General features: G+C 60.9%; 1 protein-coding gene across 1 annotated transcript; it reads left to right on the forward strand.

Moving 5' to 3' along the window:
* The first annotated feature begins 1,015 nt into the window (after positions 1-1,015).
* Positions 1,016-13,909, forward strand: LOC101912631 (alpha-2-macroglobulin-like protein 1). Its single transcript, XM_027788672.2, is given in 37 exon segments — positions 1,016-1,266; positions 1,269-1,362; positions 1,803-1,992; positions 2,389-2,551; positions 2,855-2,907; positions 3,553-3,573; positions 3,697-3,850; positions 3,999-4,083; positions 4,172-4,301; positions 4,385-4,499; positions 5,208-5,317; positions 5,478-5,642; positions 5,809-6,036; positions 6,340-6,397; positions 6,481-6,626; positions 6,878-7,027; positions 7,205-7,408; positions 7,661-7,757; positions 8,001-8,145; positions 8,325-8,550; positions 8,627-8,753; positions 9,043-9,164; positions 9,354-9,405; positions 9,654-9,728; positions 9,901-10,077; positions 10,245-10,326; positions 10,460-10,619; positions 10,771-10,845; positions 11,013-11,169; positions 11,289-11,503; positions 11,603-11,818; positions 11,890-12,014; positions 12,110-12,200; positions 12,293-12,361; positions 12,465-12,567; positions 12,744-12,785; positions 13,253-13,909. Coding segments are annotated over 37 exon segments (4,548 nt in total). The 5' UTR covers positions 1,016-1,172; the 3' UTR covers positions 13,285-13,909.
* The last annotated feature ends 283 nt before the right edge of the window (positions 13,910-14,192 follow it).

The raw sequence follows: 14,192 nt of genomic DNA on the forward strand, positions 1-14,192 counted from the left end.
CCGTGCCCACACGCTGGGTGGCTGGTGGACCATGGGGGTGGAAGGGACCAGCCTCCTGCAGACACTGGCACTGTGTGGGGCTGCGCTTGCAGAGCAGGGGGGTGAGCACAGGGCTGAATCCAGCAAAGCCTGAGCAGGGCAGGCATGGGGACAGCAGCTGTGGTCATCCCAGAGCCCACAGGAAAGAGGTCAGCCCCATCTGTGGCTTCCAGCAGTGCCTCTGCCTGTCCCCAAAGGGAAGGGGAGTGCAAAACTCCGGAGCAGGGGACGCATGCAGGACTGCCTGTGGCTGCTGTGGAGCTGCCTCAACTTTCCTAAATTCACAGAACGGTTTGGGTTGGAAGGGACCTTAAAGATCATCCAGTCCAACCCCCTGCCATGGGCTGGGACACCTTCCACTAGCCCAGGTTGTTCCAAGCCCCGTCCAACCTGGCCTGGGACACTTCCAGGGATGGGGCAGCCACAGCTCCTCTGGGCAACCTGCGCCGGTGCCTCAGCACCCTCGCAGTGAGGAATTTCTTCCTAATAGCTAATCTATATCTATCCTCTTTCAGTTCAAAACCCTTAAGCCCTTGTCCTATCACTACAGGTCGTACTAAAAAATCTGTCCCCATCTTTCTTATAAGGCCCCTTTAGGTATTGAAAGGAATTAAGTTTTGAAACTCCCACCAGGACAGAAAGAGGTGGCTCAGCCCCTGCCCCGGCCAGTGTTCAGTTCCCAGGCACCCAGAGGAATGAGAGCTAGGGGAGCTGGCACGGCAGCCCAACACCGTCCTGCTCCTGTGCCCCCAAATTTGCTGAAATTGGAGGAAACTGGGCAAAAAAAGCCCGAGACCTGTGGCCAGCCCAAATGGCTACTGCTCGGCTCTATCTGCAATACCTGGAAACGAGCCCTTCCGCGAAATCGCCACCAGCTCACAGACTGTTCTCACGATGTGCTGCCTGCTTTCATTTGGGGAACTCATTCCCACTCCTGCCCTCATTTCCCAGAAAACCAGTGTGGAGGTGGGTCCTGCCCCCTGGTTTTGAACCTCTTCGGGAACCTTTCCTCAAATTGCAAAAATCCGTCAGAGCCTTGAACCCAGGAAGCTGTGGGCAGATGGTAAACATTGCCTTGGCTATATCTGCCGCTCCACGCTGGATCCCTCTGCCAGCCCTTGTTTGCTCACTGCATGGAAAGCAAAGATCTCGTTTCAGTTCCTGCAGCAGAGCTGACGCAGGTCTACGGCAATCCAACACCTGGAGAAGGAGGCTGTGGCTGTCTCCGATGCCTGCTTGCACTGGAGACATGAGGTCCCCAGCCGCCCTGCCTGTCCTGCTGCTCCTTCTCCTGCACCTCACAGCTGGGGCGTCTGCAGTGCCGTAAGCCCTCTCCATGTCCGTCTGTCTGTCCGTGCCTGCGGGGAGGGCGCTTAGTCTTGGCTCCTTGGTCATACGTAGCGGAAGCTAATCCTTCCCCTGCGTGGGATTGTTGGCCAGGGTGGAAACGCTCGGGCTGGTGGGCTGCCCCTGCCCGTGAGCGTTGAGGACATGGCACCTGGGGCTGCTGCTGGGGCCGGTGGCTCTGGGATGGTTTGTTGCAGGTGCAACCTCAGTTGCAGCAGATGTGTGCGCAGGGCTTCTGCTTTGCTGAGCTGAGAAGCCAAGGGGAGCCCAGAAGCAGAGTGGGGAGGCTGGGGGAGGTGGCCCTGTACCCCAGAACCAGTTTCTGTGCACCTGGGAGCTCTTCAAGACCTCCACGAGGTCTGCACCGGGATGTGCCTCGTTGCCACACCTCTCATGTCAGCACTTCGCCTTGCCAGGAGTTACGTGGTCACATCCCCAGCTGTGATGTACCACCCCCACACAGCGATGCTGTGGGTCCATCTCAGTGGCCTTTCCGAGCCTGTCCAGGTGACTGTCCAGCTGCAGAGAGAAGACAGGACCCATAACATCACTCTGCTGGAGAGGAAGGTCCAGGAGCCTCATCTGTACCTGAACCTTACCTTCCCTGTGAGTGTCACCCACGCACAGCCGTAAGCATGGAGGGGGATGCTCTGGACACCCTGTTGTCTCCATGCAGCGCAGGTTCCACCAGCTCCCATGAGCACAGGGCTGTGGTCCCATGCAGGGCTGGAGGCAGGGGTGACTTCCCCATCTGTTGGTAGGATCTCATCCCCTACACAGGCAAAACGACTCTAGGCTCAGCCCAGACATTCAGTAGCTAAAATAATCCCCCAGTTAGCAGACCTGCAGACTAGGGCAGGGTGTTGGAGGGGCATTTCTTCCCAGATCCTAGCTTGGGGAAGGTGTCCTTGTGGGTGTGGAGTGCTCTGGGGTACTCAGAGTGAGCAGAGCATCCTGGCCATGGCATATCCCTTGTCCTCACCCTGGTGTTCCCCCTGGCAGGTTCCAGCCCCTACCAAAGGGAAGGAGGAAATTGTAGACCTGCACATCTCAATCCAAGGAGATTCCCTGGATGTCTCCAAGAAGAAGAAGGTGATGCTGAGAGCCCTGAAGCCTGGGATCTTCATACAGACAGACAAGGCTGTCTACAAGCCTGGACAGCAAGGTGAGGGAGGGGCCAGGTGGACCACTCTGCTCTGGGCTGAAGGACGTAGTGGGAGAGGGATGCAGGAGGCTCAGCCTTGCTCCTGCGCTGCATGGAAATAGCAGGGCTCATCCTGGGATGCACGGAGACCCCCAGCACTGGCCCAGGGCAATGCCAGGACATGCTGGCAGTGCTGGAGGCTGTGCTGCTTAGGGGTCAGTGCCCCACTGCAGGGCGCAGGGTGGATTTCCATCCTCCTTCCCCATGGGGAACCCCCCTCCCTGCGGATGCACTCACTCCTGCATCCCTGTTTGCTCTTTCCAGTGAAGTTTCGTATCGTCTCTTTGGATAAAGACTTCACTCCCAGCAGTGAGAAGGTGAGAGCAGGGCTGGGGAAGGGGGGAGGTGACAGGGCTCCTCGCACTGCCCTCCCACAGTCTCGGCAAGCCATGAGAGAGGTGTGGGAGTCAGCCGGTGCCTTTCCCCTTGGGAATCCTGCCCCAGCCAGCTCTGCCTGCGTGGCTGCGCTCCCCAGGGGCAGGGATGCCCTGTGTTGTTCACGCAGGCTTCAGCAGGCTAAGGAAAGAGAAAGCAGAATCACACGTTTGACATGGGAACATACCCACTTAAAGTTTCGGTTAGGGATGTGGCAATGGTGAGTGGGAAGTGGGGAAAGGCTATTGGTAGCCATCAAGTCAGCGGGTACCAGGATCACAGGCGAGTTCAGTCTCCGGCACCATGAACAATCGTCTGAGTCTCTGGAAGTGCGGGAGGTTCCCAGATGAAACGGTTGCTGGCTTCTTGCGAAGGCACTAGGAGATGCCACCTCTCCCATCATCCCAGCTAGAGCTGCCCACAGGCTCAAAATCAATCCCAAAGCAAACTGAAGGGCTGGAAGCTCTCAGCATCCCACAAATAACTCTCCCTCTACTCCATCCATGGCTCCATAGATGTCCCTACCCTGGTGAGACCCCAGGAAGGCTTTGAATTTCTCCTCTAACCATCTTCTTTTTGCCTTGCAGCTGCCCCTCGTGTTCCTGAAGGTCAGTTTGGGAGGTGGAGGGAGGCTCCTGGGTGGTGTGGGCTTGGGAAGGCGGCATGGCTAGGAGGCATAATGCTGCCACGGGCTGTTGCGGGGTGCCGATACCGCGTGTCCCTATGCGCAGGATGCCAGCGGGAACCGCATTGCGCAGTGGCAGAAGGTGACCCCGCGTCAGGGCATCGTGGAGCTGTCCCTCCCACTGGATACGGAGCCAGCCCTGGGCACCTACACCATTGAGGCGGAGGGGAAGACCCACACCTTCAGCGTGGAGGAATATGGTACACGGGGACTGGGAGGTGCACAGAGGGTGGGAGGCCCACCTTGGCACGTCCTTGTGGGCACCATGTCTTGGTCCCCCTGGCCACCCAGGCACCGCTGTCCTCGTCCTGTGAGCAACAACCCTCTCTCCTTTTGCTTCTCCATCAGTGCTGCCCAAATTTGAGGTGACCATTGATGTCCCTGCCGTGGTGCTGGTGAAGGACGAGAAGTTCCAGATAGAGATTTGTGGGCGGTGAGCTGTGCCGGGAGGAGGGAAGGGGTGGGGGGATCTGACACGACGCAGTCCATCAGGCATATCCTCACCACCCTCCACCCAACAGCTACACCTACGGGAAGCCCGTTCAGGGCAAGGTCCAGGCCACCTTGTGCCAGCCCCTCAGGCCCATCACGTTCCGGTATAGACATAACGGTGCCCCCCAGAAAAAGAACTGCATCGAGGTTAGCGGGCAGGTGAGCACAGCCAAGAATGTGGGTGCCACCAGGACAGCCCCTTCCCAGCACTGTGGCTGATGGCGTTGCCTCTCTCTCTCCAGACGGAGAAGAACGGTTGCTTTTCCACAGAGATTTTGTTGACTGCCTTCAACCCGACCAGCTCCATGTATGAGAAGCAATGTCAAGTCCAGGCATCGCTGGTGGAGGATGGGACAGGTAGGGACGGTGGTGTTCTCCTGCTCAGGAATGGGCACTGCTGCTGGTGCGTGGTTTTGCGTCCATCCCTGCATGCACCCAAATGCTCGTGGCATGGGGGTACTGGTCTTCTCCAGGGAAGCCCAAACGCAACGCTGTGATTTAGGGGTGCACACGTGCAAGGACCAGGTCCAGGAGAGGCTGTGAGCCAGGTCAGCTGGGCAATACTCCTAATTCTGACCAGAGACACGGTCAGGAGGTAAAAATGCCTTTCCAAGATCCAGCAACACCACAGCCAGCAGCAAGCTGAGTCCTTGCAATGCAGAACAGTGGGTTCAACCAGGCTGGCAGCGTGGCTTCCTTCTTCGAGCTAACCCCTCACCCACCACCTCGGTCACACTAGAAATGACTGCTGGCAGCTTGGCTTCAGAAAAAAGAGAAGACCAAGGGATGTTCCTGGGCCCACTGGCACTGAGGTGACCCTGCACCATGGTGCTTTGGTGAAGAGCCTTTTCTGAAGGCTCTGCAGCCACCTGCACCCTGGTTTTAGGTCTAAAACATGACGCAAAGGTTTTGCTCTTCTTCTGAGAGGTGCAAAATGTGCTGGATGCAGAGGGAAAGCCTAAAATGTCTCGGGACCTCTTCTGCACCCCAACAGGGGAGCTGGCAGCAGCTGACCTGTGCCTTGTGTCCCCACAACACCCTCAGCTCCCCACTCCCTCTCCACAGGGCTGGAGCTGAAAAACTCCAAGAGCTTCAAGATTTCACCTGAAATCTTCACTGTCACATTTGAAAACACTGATGATTTCTACAAGCTGGGCATCCCCTACACCGGGACGGTAATGGGGGGGGGGGGGGGGGGAATCCCCCCACACCGCAGGGCTCCCCTGCTGCACCCAGTCCTGCTCCTGCTGACACCCAGCCCTGCTCGCCCACCCCTGCCCTCTGCCCCACGGCTGCAGCCCAGCCTGGAGCATCTCCCCTCCCCTGGTGGTGCAGATGCTGCTGAAGGGAGCTGACAGTGCCGCGCTGCCGCAGAAGCAGCTCTTGCTCATCGTTAGCCAGCAAGGAAAACAGACAAGACAGACCTTCCTGACAGACGCATCGGGGAGAGCCTCCTTCGAGCTGGACACCGCTGGTTGGAGTGGCACAGTCTCCCTGCATGTAAGTGACCCATCTCCCGCCCCTCGAGGGTCCCCATGCTGCTTTCTCCAGTAGTACAGGGCTGGGCACCGCTCCAAGCCTGCACCAGCGATGCCTGGCACCAGGACCAGCACCTCACGGGCTGCTGGATGGTTTCACCATCCTGATTTCCACTTCCATTGCTCAGGGTCAGGTCAACGAGACAGCTCACACCCCAAACAATGACCCGACACTCACCTACCAAAATGCTGACATGTACCTCAGCCCCTTCTTTTCGGTGAGCAGGAGCTTCCTGCAGATCCACCGGCTGGCGGGCGAGCTGCCCTGTGGCCAGCCCCAGCAGCTTGGGGTGGACTACATCTTCAGCAAGGAAGCCTTGGGGACTCAGCTGGAGAGCCTGGATGTGATCTTCCTGGTGAGCCCTGGCCTGGGGAGGGAGGGCAGCAGGCGTTAGGGTGGGTGGACGTGAAGGTCCACATCTACACACACATCTCTGAGGACAAGATGATAAGCTGTCCTGGTTAAAGTGTGGGACCAACGCTTGAGGTGCCTGCTGGCACTGTTGGACCTGCATGCCAGTGGGAGATACTGGGGGGGCTGGAGGCTGGGCAAGGTCAAAATCTATCCTAACACTGTCACCCTTCAGTCCGTCCTCAGTCAGGGCATTGTGGTTCCCCGCTCAGCATCGGTTTCATTGTTCCCGTCTCCTCCTCTGCAGGTCCTGGCCAAGGGGACCATTGCCACTGTCCTCAGGAAAGAGCTGCCTGCAGAGGCTGGTAGGTCCTGAGGCGCAGATGGGCTGTGCAGGGCTTTGCTCTCCCTGCCTGCTCCTCATGTCACCTCCCTTCCCACGGCGCAGGGCTGAGAGGCTCCTTCTCCCTGGAGCTGCCCATCGGCCCCGAGCTGGCACCCACGGCCAAGGTGCTGGGCTACGTGGTGCTGCCCAACGGGGAGATGGTGGCTGACAGCACCGAGCTCAGCGTGGCCAAGTGCTTCCCCAACAAGGTGAGCGGAGGCTGCTGGAGCTGGGGGAATTGCTCCATGGCTTGTCCATAGCTGCATGCCCTGAGCTCCATCCTGCTCCAGACGTGCTGCAGTATCACAGTCTCTTTCACCCATGCCCTGATCCACAAACCCACCCGCCTGATTTTACCCTTGTCTAGAAGGGACCTCCATGTCCGTGGCTTGGTCCTGCTCCTCCGTGAGAGGTGGCTCCCCTTCTGCCCTTGCCCCCTGATGCCTCTGTCCCTCCCCAGGTGAAGATGGCTTTTTCGGAGGACCGGGCTCTGCCCAGCTCGGTGCTGAGGCTGGAGCTGGAGGCTGCCCCAGGGTCCCTGTGTGCCATCCGTGCCGTGGACCGCAGCGTGCTGCTCTTGAAGCCCGAGGCTGAGCTCAACGGGAAGGCGGTGAGTGGTGGCACTGCCCAGGGCCACTGCTTCAGCCCCAGGGACCAGCCTGGGATGGTGGGGGGAAGAGATGACGTTGGCTTGGACCCCCCGGTGGGGACTCAGTGTCTTGGTGGCTCCTGGGCAGGGGGTAGGTGCCTGGCTGGTGTTGTTCCTAGCACACGTATCTATTCCCAGGTCTACCAAGTACTCCCTGAATTCAACTACCCTGGAAGCATTCAGGACCCACCATCCTGTTCAGCATTTTCCTGGGGCTATTTCCCTGACTATGCCATTCCCATCCCCCCATGGGTACCAAGGCAGCGAGACTTCTTTCCCCCTCGAAGGCGGCCTTTCGGGTTTTGGAGGCATTCCCAGATGGACACCTACAAGTTATTTCAGGTAAAGGCCCTGCCCACCCATGCCACATGGTTCTTCTTCATCCAGAAGCCGGTTGTGGTTCACTCAGGGTGCTGGGAAAGCACAGCAACATCCTGGGAAAGCCACACTTGTGGCAAAGTTCTTTCCCTTTCCCATGGACCTCAGTCTACCTCCACTTGTCGTCTTCTGCATCCCTGTGGCCATTTACTGCTGGGATGGGGATGTTCCTCCTGCTGGGTTTCAGAGGTGGACAACCTCTTTTCTTTTTCACAGAACGCGGCACTGAAACTTTTCACCAATGCCAACACCAGCCGTGCGTGCAAAGAGAGGCTCGGCTTGCCTGGGAGGGCAGGTTCCCACGGTCCCCTAGGTCAGCACAGCCCTCAGGTTGCTCGCTCCACTGAGCCCTTTGGGGAGGAAAGAGCAAAGAACTGGTGCCCAGTCCTGGCTCCCATGTCCTCGGGGGGATTTAGAGCCCTCCTGAAAATACACTCGGCATCGAAGGGACTGGAGAGGATTGGAAAGGATTTTGGCCAACTTTGTGCTGCCTGGAGGCAAAGTCCAGCTGAGATGCTGATGGCTGTGGACCTAATTTCTGCTCTGCCTTTTCCAGGTGACTTAGATATCCGTGTCACCTCTTTTCGGACTACCCCAGAAGTAATGTACATTTCTACCCCAGTCAACTCTGTCCAGGAAGAGCCACCAGCACCCCGGACATATTTCCCAGAGACGTGGCTGTGGGACCTGGTCCCTGTGGGGTGAGTGAGGATGATCCTCATGGACCTGGTCCTCTCCCCACCTCCCTTTCTGCATGGAGGGAGGTTGGGGACCTCAGGATGGCTCCTTCTCCCAAAGGCAGTGAACCAGCCTAGCTGGGGATGACATGACCTGTGGGTGAACGTGGTGGGGTGGCCTCTTGATGTTCTCCATCCCGTAGGGAGGTGGGCTCTGCAGAGGTGACTGTGACGGTGCCCGATGCCATCACCCAGTGGGAAGCTGGGATGTTCTGCACATCCCCGCTGGGCTTGGGGCTGGCCCCTGCCACCACCCTCATGGTTTTCAAGCCCTTCTTTGTGGAGCTGGCGCTGCCCTACGCTGTGGTCCGCCATGAAGCCTTCACCCTCGTGGCCACCGTCTTCAACTACCTGCGGCAGTGCCTGCGGGTGAGCGGGGCCGGGGAGGGGGTCCTGGGTCTGGGGTCTGGCGGGGGCTGATGGAGCCGTGGCCATGGTCTGGCAGGTTCAGGTGACACTGGCAGAGTCGGCAGAGCTGGAGGTGTCAGCAGTCACGGACGAGGTGTACAGTGGTTGTATCTGCGCAGATGAGGCGAGGACCTTCCGATGGGGCGTGCGAGCCACCAGCCTGGGTATGGAGCACCAGGGTCATGAAGGGGACCCCCTTGCTCTGCTGCTTGGGGACCCTCCTGGAGGAGGGGGTGGGCAGAGAGGATGGGAGCAAATGCAGTGTCACCTGGGAAGCTCTCCTCCACTCCACTTTTACCCTCCCCATTGCCTCCCAGCACTGCTCCTCAACCTGGTGACCCCCGTCCTGATCCAGCCAGCCCCACACAAAGCCCCAGGGCTGATGCAAGCCCATGGGGCTGTGGTGTGAGCTGGGGACTCCGTGGGGACTAACTGTCCCGTTTGCATCTACAGGGGACGTGAACATCACCATCAGCACCGAGGCACTCAGCTCCAAGGAGCTCTGTGGCAACGAGGTGCCCGTGGTGCCAGCCCAGGGGCGCATGGACACCGTGATAAAGCCCTTGCTGGTGCAGGTCAGATGGGTTACGGAGGAGGAAAGTGGGACAGGTTTGAGGACAGGGTCCGAGCAGCCCTTGGGCTGCAGTGGGAGGACCAGGAGTGGAACAGCACCCAGCCCCAAGCCCAGGCTGCAGGCATGACCCTGGGGAACAGGGACACAGACCTGGTCCCTTCTGACCAACTCTGATGCTGCTTCCTCACAGCCTGGAGGAATCCTGGTGGAGAAGGCACACAGCTCCCTGCTCTGCCAGGAAGGTAGGACCAGCTGGGGGTGGCCGGCAGTGCTGTGGGGACATGGTGCAGGGATGCTTGGCCACTGGCCGTGAGGGCCACCAAGCCAGAGAAACCAAGGACCAGCGTCCTTGGGGGCTTCTGGCTGAGATGCTGCAACTCAGCCTTGAGCCCAAGGAAGGTTGGAGCAGGAAGGGGGTGGGCAAGGGTGCTGTGGGGCCACACCAGGAGGAGCTGGGCATCTCCACTGTCATCACCCTCCATCCCCACAGTCACTGAAGAAATCTCCCTGGAGGTTCCTGAAAACATCTTAGAGGGCTCCCAGCGAGCCCACGTCACCGTGATGGGTAAGGGACCGGTGGGGGCCCAGGGACTACCTGGGCCGGGGAGGGTGCAGAGCTCCAGGACCCAAGCTCAGCGGGAGGTGAGACCACCTGGAGCTGAGATGGAAGGGGATACAGGGTAGGTAGTAGGGGGGGCGCAGCTGATGATGGTGCTCCCCATGTCCCCCTGGGACAGGTGACATCATGGGCAACGCTCTGCAGAACCTGGACCGCCTCCTGGCCATGCCCTACGGCTGCGGGGAGCAGAACATGGTTCGCTTCGCCCCCAACATCTACATCCAGCAGTACCTGGAGAAGAGCGGGCAGCTGCTCCCCGAGATCCGCGCCAAGGCGCAGGGCTTCCTGCAGAGCGGTGAGCACCCCTGGGCCCCTCCCCATCCCACCCTGCCTCGCCGCGGAGGGACCCCACCGCCCGACATTGCCTCTCCCCGTTTTCCACCTGCACCCCGGGGTGGGGGGTCTGGGCTGTCTCTAGGTCCCCTGGGGCTGTAAAGACTCATCCCTATCTCCTCCCCACAGGGTACCAGCGAGAGCTGCTCTACAAACACGACGACGGCTCTTACAGCGCCTTCGGGAAGAGCGATTCCACGGGCAATACGTGGTGAGGGACCCCAGGGGGCTCGGGCAGGCTCTGCAGCAGCGTCCCTCCAGGGACCGGCCACCTCAGGGCTCCCCCTGCCACCGAGCACACCCCAGCCTGGGTCTCCCATCCCTCTGATGTCTCTGGCTCGTAGGCTGACGGCGTTTGTCCTCAAGTCCTTCGGGCAAGCCAGAGCCTACGTGGCCATCGAGGAGCGGCACATCACGGATGCGCTGCGCTGGCTGCAGAAGCAGCAGCAGCAGCAGACAGGTTGCTTCCGCAGCGTGGGAAAGCTCTTCAACAACGCCCTGCAGGTGGGTGGGTGGGCTGGGGTGGGAGATGGGGACACACGGCCAGAGCTGGGCTGACCCCAGCATGTCACCAGCACGTGGTCTAGGCAGAGGAGGGGTCCCTGTGCCAGTGGCACACCTTGGCCAGACCCGTGTCCTGCTGTCCCCTTTGCAGGGTGGCGTCTCGGATGAACTCTCATTGTCAGCTTATGTCACTGCTGCGATGCTGGAGCTGGGGCTGTCCCCAACGGTGAGGATGACCCCATCTTCCCTGGAGTGGCTGGGGATGGATGGTGGGGCAGGGAGTCCGGCTGTTCCAGGCCACCTTCTAGCCTGACCTGGGCGCAACTAGTCTCACTGGGGTCTCTGAGTGATTCCTGTGCCCGTGGGCTGGCTCCTGACTCTGCTCCCTGCCAGGACCCAAAGGTAAGCTCAGCCCTGCAGTGCCTGGAGGCTTCGGCCACGGACAACCCCTACACGCAGGCACTGCTCGCCTACGTCTTTGGGCTGGCAGGGCGCTGGGAGCAGCAGCAAGCCCAGCTGCGGAGCCTGGCCCAGCACAGCACCAGCACAGGTACCACCCAGTGCAGGCGGTGGTACCTCCGGGCAGTGCCATCCTCTGCCTGGGCCACCCCAGCCCACCCTGGGAACCCCAGGAGCAGGGGGCTGAGCTCCCACCCCCTTCTCTCCCAGAGGGGCAGCTCCACTGGCAGAGAAAGGGGAAGGCTCTGACTCCCTCTGACTCCTGGGCTGCCGCCGCTCCGGCAGAAGTGGAGATGACTGCCTACGTCCTGCTGGCCTACCTCTCCCAGCCCCAAGTGTCCTCTGCCGACCTGGGGACTGCTTCCCAAATTGTCTGCTGGCTCAGCAAGCAGCAAAACCCCCACGGGGGCTTCACCTCCACGCAGGTACCAACACCAGGGTCCTCGGAGCTGCTCCAAAGCATCCCCCTCTCCCTGGATCGGCAGCGAGGGGTGACCCTGGCTCGGTGCTTTCTCCATGCCCAGGACACCGTGGTGGCCCTGCAAGCCCTGGCCAAGTATGCTGCCCTGACATATGGCAACAACGGGGACTTCACGGTGACGGTGACATCCCCCACGGGCACCACACAGGACTTTGTCCTGCACAACGACAACCGGCTGGTGCTGCAGCGGGCGGCTCTGCACGAGCTGCCGGGGATGTACGGGGTGCGAGCCCGCGGGCAGGGCTGTGCCCTGGTACAGGTTGGTACAGCCTGGGGTCCCTGGCCCCCTGCAGTGCCCGCTGGGTGGCTCGAACTCTCTCGTCACCCCAGGTGACCCTGCGCTATAACGTGCCACCCCCTCCGAGCACCGGCACGTTTGACCTCCACGTGGAGACGGAGCCTGGGCAGTGCACGGGGGACGCCAGGGCCCGCTTCCACCTCCTCCTCCGGGCACGGTAGGAGCTGCAGCTGCCCCCCACGTCTGGGGGGGCCGGGGGCCACCAAGGAGCAAGGGCAGACCCCAACCCACCCCGGGGTTCTGCCCTTGCAGGTACGCTGGGGAGCGTCCTGCCACCAACATGGTTGTCATCGAGGCCAAGCTGCCGTCTGGCTACATCCCGGACAAGAGCTCTGTGGTGGAGGTGAGAAGCTCCCATTGCCCCCAGGACCCCCTCTGCCCCAGCAGGGCACCCACCGGAGTGGCTGTTGCCCATCCTGAGCTGTGTTCCTCCAGCTGAAGAGGCAGAACCTGGTGAAGAAGGTGGAGGTGCAGCCCAACCAGGTGACGATTTACCTGGACCAGGTGAGATGGGGCGCAGGGACAGGAGCAGGACCCCACGTGCTGGGGCGTGGGGGTGCTTCCCCGTGGCGGATGGCTGCACCTCACCCTTGGGTCATCTCCGCAGCTGACCAAGGAGGAGGAGACCTTTGCCTTCGCCGCCACACAGGACTTCCCGGTGAAGAACCTCCAGCCAGCCACCGTGACGCTGTATGACTACTACGAGACGGGTGAGCCCTGCTGGGGACGTGGCCCCGCGGTGCCCGGCCTCACTGCCAGCCCTTCCCGTCCAACCGCAGTGCCTCAGCGCGGGTCCGGCTGAGCTTCCAGTTCACATTGACGAGCCAAAGCTCGTTAACAGAACGGCTCAGCCTGAGCCTGCTGCTCACCATCCTTCCTGTTCCAGGTGACCGCACGGATGCTGCCTACAGTGCGCCCTGCAGCTCAGGTAGGGGACAAGGCAGACGGGTCACCCACCGTTGGGACCCCGATGGGGACCCCCCCCCCGACCCTTCAGGGCCAACCTGGGCTGTGCTGAGCCCCTGGACCCAGGGGAAGGAGGGCAGGGAGTGGGGATGGAGGAGCCCAGCCAAGAGCCCTGGGTTGATTGATCTGGACTTGCTGGCTGAAGCTTGAGGGGCTAGAGGTCAGGGAGGACCCAGCACACAGGTTGTGGGGTTCAGAGAGCAGCTGTGCCTCTTTGAGGGGGCTCAGGCTCCCCCGCAGTCCTGGCCTTCCTCCCGAGCACCTTATGGAGGTTCCCAGCCATGGGTTTGGGGTCACACAGGGGAAGAGACACTATGCTCCGAGGGATGGAGCTCAGCTGGAGGGACAGGGGCAGCCGAGAGGGGCTGGGGGTGCAGAGTGGCACAGAGGGGCGCTCTTCTCATGGCATGCCTGGATTTGATTTTGAAGTGGCTGACGGTCAGGAGCAGGGAAACTTCTAGCACAGCCTGAAGCCTAGCAGCTGGTCCCTCTGCTCACTCCACCTCCCTCAGCCACCGAGGACCAGGACGGCCAACAGTCTCTGCTCCCACCCTGGCCACAACCCTGACCCTCCACGGGGCCAGAACACGGCCCAGAGGTGCTCACAGCACCGCCGCACCCAGCACAGCATGGCTCGCTCCAGACTCAGCCACTTCCCCCTGCAGCACAGCCCCCACCCCAGCAGGACCCAAGGGAGCCACGGCCGAGGGGCTGACCCCACTGACTGCTCTGCAAGTCCCTGCCACTGATATTTTGTCGTCACTTGAGCAGCGGCAGCTTTACGGGGCGCCCCGAGGGAGCTCTGGGGCACCAGGCCTGGCCTCTCCACTCCTCAGCGTGCCCGAGTGTGACCAAGACCTCCTCCCTCCTGCCAGACCAACTGTCCCTTCCCCAGCAAATCTCCACCGCCACTCACCCCATCTTGTTCTCTCTGGGACTCAAGGTGCCACCCCGGTCCCCTCCTTGGCATGAAAATGGTGCCACTGTCACCAAGAGGGACCTGGGGACACACCATCAAAACAGATTCAGGTGCTTGTTGACAGAGAGAAGCCACCGTCCCCTCCCCAGGGTTTAAATAAATACATTTGCTCGAAGTGGATCTTTTCTCTTGGGGTCTCTGTTTTCCTAAACTCATGGTACCCAGAGGGGGAGGGGGACTGGGGCGGGGGGCTGGGATGGGGGGCTGCTGCGGACTGTGTCGGTCAGGCCGGCTGGCTGCCAGGTGAGTCAGTCGCTGCTCAGCTTCTTTGCCAGACAAACCCAGGTGGGTTCCCCCGAGGCAGAACTCACCCACCCGACGGTCCCCTCTTGGTGTATGAGGGACGGGGCAGCGCACAGTGCAGGGCCCTCACCTCGCCAAGACGCAGGA

The sequence above is a fragment of the Falco peregrinus genome, chromosome 18, assembly GCF_023634155.1.
Source record: "Falco peregrinus isolate bFalPer1 chromosome 18, bFalPer1.pri, whole genome shotgun sequence".
Lineage (NCBI taxonomy): Eukaryota > Metazoa > Chordata > Aves > Falconiformes > Falconidae > Falco > Falco peregrinus.